Source organism: Lupinus angustifolius, chromosome LG03, assembly GCF_001865875.1.
Source record: "Lupinus angustifolius cultivar Tanjil chromosome LG03, LupAngTanjil_v1.0, whole genome shotgun sequence".
Taxonomy (NCBI): Eukaryota; Viridiplantae; Streptophyta; class Magnoliopsida; order Fabales; family Fabaceae; genus Lupinus; species Lupinus angustifolius.
Genome location: NC_032011.1, coordinates 8,522,204 through 8,529,344, shown reverse-complemented (window position 1 = coordinate 8,529,344; position 7,141 = coordinate 8,522,204). Strand labels below are relative to the sequence as shown.

Here is a 7,141-nt window from a genome sequence, read left to right as displayed (position 1 = left end):
ATATCTTTAAACCAATGATGTAAAAATTGGATTGTATTGACTGGTTTGAGAAACCAACAAACGGAACCTCTAACTGGTATGGCGTGACTGTTGTACTAGTCATATTAATTGTTTTAATAAATTAAATAAGTTAATATTGAAGTTTCAATATATTGGTATGGAATAGATACAATGTAATGGGCGTAAAATATGTGTTGAATTAGTGACATAGGAATTAGGCCCATCAGCCTACAAAACCTAATGGAATACAGTCTGTTATCTCCCACTCACTACTGCAAAAATCAATACCGACTGACTATTATCAAAATATATTCTTTATTCCAAAAAGTATATTATTTTTTATGATTAATTAAAAATATATTTAAGTTAAAAATATAAAATTAAAAGTTTATCTGAATAATTATAAGAAGTAATATATGAAACTGTACATTTTACATTTTTGGGATAGAAGATGTATCCATAATCTTTGCTGCCCAATGAATAGTGACGCATACTCTTCCTTCCCAAATAACCTGAAAAACCTTTAGCCCAAAATTATTAGAATAAATTTTAAGAGTTGTATTGCAACTTGATTTTTAGAGGGGAATGAAGAAGAATAGAAAATAAAGAGTTACCTGTCAAGTATATTTTATTACTTTCAAGCCTTATTTCTACCTTTATCCTTATATTTTTTCCTTTAAAACCAACTCGTAAACAAACCCTAATCTTTTATAAAGAACTAAATAAATAAAATTGTTATTAGGAATCATTGTTTTTTTGGAGAGTAAGGCTAATTTATAAACCTCGTACTCGTAAAAAAATAATAATAGTATATGTTAGTTATCAAAAAATTATTAATATAAAATAATATCTTCATAGAAAAATTATAGATTTATTAAAGAGGAGAATTAACCATTTTTTGTTTCAAATTTAATTACATTTTTATATACAAACTATATGAAAATAAATTATATTGGTTTTTAAGGGGATAATAAATAGATGTTCCTTGGATTTTGAAAATATTTGCTCAACACATGTAACATTTAAAAAAGTATGTAAGAGACAAAAATAAGTTTAATTACTGTAAGAAAAATTATTAAATGTTTTTTCTTCATAAAATGGAATTCTTTAAGTTTTGTCATAAATATATTCATTCTTAATAAAAATCAATAATGATTAAACAAATGAGTTAATTTTAAATAGTCTATTGTTGTATTACTTTTTTAAATAATTAATAATGATTAAATATAAATAATATAGTGATAATATATAAAATTCATATAATATAAGGAAATATAATTTTCTCATATCAACAATGAATATGATTGTATCCAAATTTATTTCTCACAATTTTTATACCACCACTAACTCCAGATACACTATATATATGTGATATAGTACTTACTCCTATGCAAACACCAAAGTCCTAATTCATAGATATGAAAATCCTACTTTCACTCACTCCCTTAATCCTCTTCCTGTTCTTTTACCTAGTTCAGGGACTCAATCCCAAATGTGATGCCCAAGATCATGGCTCAAACCTCCAGGTCTTCCATGTTTTCAGTCCATGTTCCCCATTCAAACCATCAAATCCACTCTCATGGGAACAGAGTGTCCTCCAACTACAAGCCAAAGACCAAGTCAGGTTGCAATTTCTGGCTAGCTTAGTGGCTAAGAGGTCAATTGTGCCCATTGCCTCAGGCAGACAGATTATACAAAGTCCAACTTACATTGTGAGGGCCAAGATAGGTAATCCTGCTCAAACATTACTAATGGCTTTGGACAATAGCAATGATGCTTCTTGGATACCTTGTGCTGGCTGTGAAGGCTGCTCATCAACCTTTTTTGTTCCTGATAAGTCCACCACATTCAAAAATGTTAGCTGTTTTGCTGCTGAGTGCAAGCAGGTGATGAACTTTTCTCTTTTGTGAAATGTTTCTGCCCTTTCTTTTTTCGGGAGAATATCTTCTGTCCCAAAAACTATACGACTACTTATGATGAGTTAAAAAAATACTTAATTTTTTAATATGAATATATTTTTTCAATTAATGATAAGTAGTGATACACATTTATAGAACAACTTATGTGTTCTTTTTTCCCTTTGTTTTCTACTGTATTTTATGTTTTTCATAATCCTTGTTTTCTATTTAAAATTAGGAATGCTAGACTCTCTTTTAAGATATTCTTCATGTTATTTTGTGTACATTGAAAACAAAAAAAACTAGAAACCAGTGTGGATTGAAATCTAATTCCAAAATTTGAGCATCAGAAAAGAAGGTTGATTTTTATTAATGGAAAGATAAATGCATATTTCTCCTATTATTTTTAATGGTAAAAATATAATTTTGTTGTAATAAAAAAATATGGTGATATTGAAAATCATATTTTTTTTTAAGTATTTGGTTCTCCAATAACATAGAAGATCCTAACTCCTTTTAAGAGGTAGAACATCCAAAACTTACAGATTTCATGTCCAAAATTAAGCAAATTTATGGGAGTTCATGTGAGACTAGTAAACAAAATTAATATAAAAGCAGGAGATCTATATCATTTACTGGATCCATATAAAATTTTAGGAATAATAAAAATAAGATGTGTTGAAGAGACTCTTCCATAATTTTTTATTCTGAAATCAAACCCATTGATGTTGTAGGAGGATTATGTCATTATATTAAAGAGTGAAATTCCTCTTTTTCCTTTTATTTTAACTTTTAAGGATGCAATAATCATTTTATTATAAAATTATAAATAAAAGGATAAAATGATAATAACATATTACTTTTCCTTTAATGTTCAATAGCATTTCCCTAAGTCATGGTCAAGTTCTTTTGACATCCATCATCTTCTTTTGATTTTCTTCCTTTCTTGCTATTCTTCTCAATAACTAATTAATTACCCAAAGAAAGCTTAATTTGTACTTTTGTTTTGAAAGATTGGGGTCAAAATCTGTACGAGTTAGGTATGACAAATAGTAATTGTGTAATATTATTCTATTTTTTAAAGTTAAATAAGAGTCACGTGAACTTAAAACGCCACTGTACTTGCATGTTCTACAACTGTGGGTATTTTGTGCAGTAAAAACATATTTGTGGATGAATCCTCTAGATACCGGAAGAGACTATAACTATAATTTTTTTTCTTTATGATCTTATATTATTTTTTAATTAAAAATATACAAAAATCTATTAAAATAATTCCATCCTCATATTCTAATACGACCTCTCCAATATTTGAGAAGAGATCAACTCAAATGGCCATCTGTAAATAAACGGTAGGATAGAACGAAAAGATCTTTCCCTGGACAAAACCACATGACCTACAACTTGCCAACTTGGTAACTAGTTTATTTTTCTCTAATTTGAAAGGAGGGTAAATTTTACTAGACTAATCTCTTTATTAGTAAGTAAAATAAGTGAAAGTGAATTTCTTTTTACAAAATATTTTATATTTCACTGTTTGTTCCTATTATAATTTTTAATTTTTTTAATTATTTCTACTTTTTATCTTCGTTATGATGAGACTATCAATTAATGAAAATATTAAATGAGAATACTACTTTTATAATATTATTGAAAAATAAAGAAAAGTAACTACTTTAATTAATATATATAATTCTAATAACATTGTAATCTTTCATGAAGAATAAGATGTCTTTACTGGAAGAGTTTAATATTTATTGTCAAGTTTTTTAGACTTAAATATGATTCATAACAATAATAAATAGATAAAAAGATATATACCACTTGAATGTATGAGTTTTATATATTATCATTAATTCATTATTTATTCAGTTTCAAATATCATTTACTTTAAAAAAAGTAAATCAAATAAATGATTAATTATACATTAACTATATAAATGTTAACATTATCAATAAATAAATATTACACTCTAATAAATAACACAAAAAGATATACATGGATCTGTTAAGGTGTTATAAGTTATATTAGAGAAAAATATATATTGATTTGATTAGAATTTTATACACTATCATAATATTATTTATTATTCATTTTTATTCATTATTGATTCATAAAATAAAATAAAAGTAAATAATGAATAATATATTGAAGAGAAAAAATATGTATACACTGACAGTATACAATATTTATACATTGTTATTGTATCATCCACCAATGTTTAACTATTGTTAACTTTTCAAAAAAAAAAGTAATCCAACTATGAATAATAGTGTGCATGTGTATAAATCTTTACACTATCAATGTAAGATTTTACACTCTATATTGAAATGTTACATTGAGATACTCAAACCGCTTGAAAACTTTTGCGTCCGATTGACTATACCAATTACCAATAGCCATCCAAAAATCTCAAAGCTATAATGCAGGATTATGGCAGACAAGAGTTCACGTGCCGTGGATTTTACGAAAACAACTTTTTTCCCATATTCTAACATCTAACGCGAACATTTTCAGGTACCGAACCCCACTTGCGGAGGCAGCGCGTGCGCTTTCAACCTGACCTATGGCAGCTCCAGCATAGCGGCTAACCTGGTCCAAGATACTGTTACCCTAGCCACTGACCCACTTCCTGGCTACACCTTTGGTTGCATTGCAAAGACCACTGGAACCTCTACACCACCTCAGGGATTGTTGGGCTTGGGCCGAGGCCCATTGTCACTTTTGTCCCAGTCCCAGAATCTTTACCAATCCACATTCTCATATTGCTTACCTAGCTTCAAATCCCTTAACTTCTCAGGGTCACTAAGGCTTGGGCCTAGTGCCCAGCCCAAGAATATCAAGTTTACCCCACTTCTCAGAAACCCAAGAAGATCATCACTCTACTATGTCAACTTGTTTGCCATTAGGGTTGGAAACAGAATTGTTAATATTCCTCCTCCCGCATTGGCATTCAACCCAACTACTGGTGCTGGCACCATCTTTGATTCAGGTAATGCACTATAACACATTAACACCTAGACTATCTACTTGATTCCAGTAATGCACTATTATTTTAAATTATGGTTGCCTTGCAATTATAGTTTTTATTATTGTGGTTATTGTGGCTATTACAATGTGGATTGTGGTCATTTAGTGTGAATTATTTTGTGAGTGAAAAAATATTTTTGAAAATGATGCAGTCCAATGCGAATTATAATACAACGTGATACAACCCAAATGTGATGCAATTAGAATTGATGCAGTTACAGCTGTCAATGCAATCACAATATTGCAGATGTATTGAGTCACAATTTAAATCAATGTAATGTACTATTACACATAGATTAACTACTAAATGTTTTACCAACATAATGTTGGTCCACCAATAAGATTTTATTGGAAAGACTAAAATGTCAATACGTTTGATAGTAGCATTTGTTGGGAGAGACAATCACAAGTCCCAAAAATTAAAAGTGGTAACAGAAATTAAATACATTATTATGCATTTGATCAACATTACAATCTTAGTGGGTGTCATGAGATGGTTATATATAATTTTGGTTTTGGGAGTTTTTTTTATCCAGTGTGTTATTTTGATTAATTGTGTCATCGTGTATCCGAAATCTAAACATATCTGCAAATAATGTACTCTTCCATGGTATATTGATTTCAACAATCTGAATTAGGAAAATTGAGAAGAATAAAGAAATATATTGTGAAGTGAAAACTCCACACATGATTGGATCATGGTCACTTTCATCCTATAAAAGTTATATAAAATGTTTTATAGATTATAAGTCAGTGAAAAAGTCTATTTAATAATATATAAATTCACATTTTTTAGTTTTTTTATCGGGATTCATATAAGAAAATAAAAAATATTTTTATATCATAATATAAGTTAAGTTATCTTCTGATATTATACTACTCAAATTATGATGTATATCATATTTTATCATTTGTACAAAAAATATTTCAAAAAATTCAAATAAATAAATATATGTCATGATTTTAGTAATGAGAATAATAAGCACTCATAAAATAATACTTGAAAATTATTATAACATGTTGACAAGAGTGTAACATCTATGTAATATTAATATAAAAATTTGTATACAATAAATATATTATATATTATTAATTTGTATTACTTTTTTTATTGATGAATATTGCTAGGTACTGTATTCACTCGACTAAGTGAACCAGCCTACGTTGCGGTCCGAGATGAGTTCCGACGCCGAGTTGGGGCAAACCTCACGGTAACAGCACTTGGAGGATTTGACACATGCTACACAGTTCCTATAGTCACACCCACCATAACATTCTTGTTCGATGGCATGAATGTGACACTGCCACAAGATAATATACTCATCCACAGCACCGCTGGAAGCACCACATGCTTGGCTATGGCGTCGGCACCAAATAATGTGAACTCTGTGCTAAATGTGATAGCCAACATGCAGCAACAGAACCATCGTGTGCTCTACGACGTGCCGAACTCAAGGATTGGAGTTTCTCGTGAGCTTTGCTCCTAATAATGGTTATTAATAAAATAATAATAACATAGAAAGAATCAGTTTACATTCAAATTAAATTATATTAATTAGACTTAATCTCATTCATTCATTTTTTCTGAATCCAACGGACTATATAGGGAAAATAAAATTCATCTTTTTTTCTCATTACATCTTTCTTTCATCATATAGTCTGTCGGATTTATAGAAATGAATGAAAAAAATTAAATATAACTAATATAATTTAATTTAAATGTGAACTCATTCCTCTTCATAACAATAATCTTGTTAAATTGACGTTAGAAAATTGTCTGGTAGTGGTATCTCATCTTTTGAGGATTGGGTAACTTCGGTTTTGAGTCTTGACAATATTGGGATCAAGTTTGATTTCTGATTGTATGCTATAAAGAAAGAGTTTTACCTACTAAATATGCCAAAATATATTCTAGTTTCGAAAGTTCATGCATATATGTAGCTTATTATGGTGCATGTTATGCCTTTTCCTTCAAGTAAATTCTATTTGATAAGACTTGGAGTGCAAGTTGAAAATTTATGACATGGATCAAGATTAATGATTCTAATCACATCTCCATTTGAAATAAAGCTATTTAATTTTAAATTTATTAATGTCCCACTAATAGTGAGGATTTGCTTTAAACCATGGATCATATACCATGCAATAATTTCTTAAATTAATGTACAAATTCAAAAGTGTTGTACAAATAACTCATATTCCAATGGATCACG

The 7,141-nt window shown here is 28.9% G+C and overlaps 1 protein-coding gene across 1 annotated transcript; it reads left to right on the top strand.

The window, feature by feature from the left end:
- LOC109343319 (aspartyl protease AED3-like) lies at positions 1,378–6,860 on the top strand. The gene is made up of 4 exons (XM_019581558.1): positions 1,378–1,886; positions 4,416–4,890; positions 6,057–6,440; positions 6,673–6,860. Exons 1-3 carry the CDS (start codon positions 1,419–1,421, stop codon positions 6,413–6,415), a joined length of 1,302 nt encoding a protein of 433 aa, XP_019437103.1. The 5' UTR covers positions 1,378–1,418; the 3' UTR covers positions 6,416–6,440; positions 6,673–6,860.

Coding starts and splice junctions, on each gene's coding strand:
- LOC109343319 (XM_019581558.1), top strand. CDS start 1,419: ATGAAAATCCTACTTTCACTCACTCCCTTAATCCTCTTCCTGTTCTTT. Junction 1,887..4,415: donor TTGCTGCTGAGTGCAAGCAG/GTGATGAACTTT, acceptor GAACATTTTCAG/GTACCGAACCCCACTTGCGG. Junction 4,891..6,056: donor TGGCACCATCTTTGATTCAG/GTAATGCACTAT, acceptor GAATATTGCTAG/GTACTGTATTCACTCGACTA.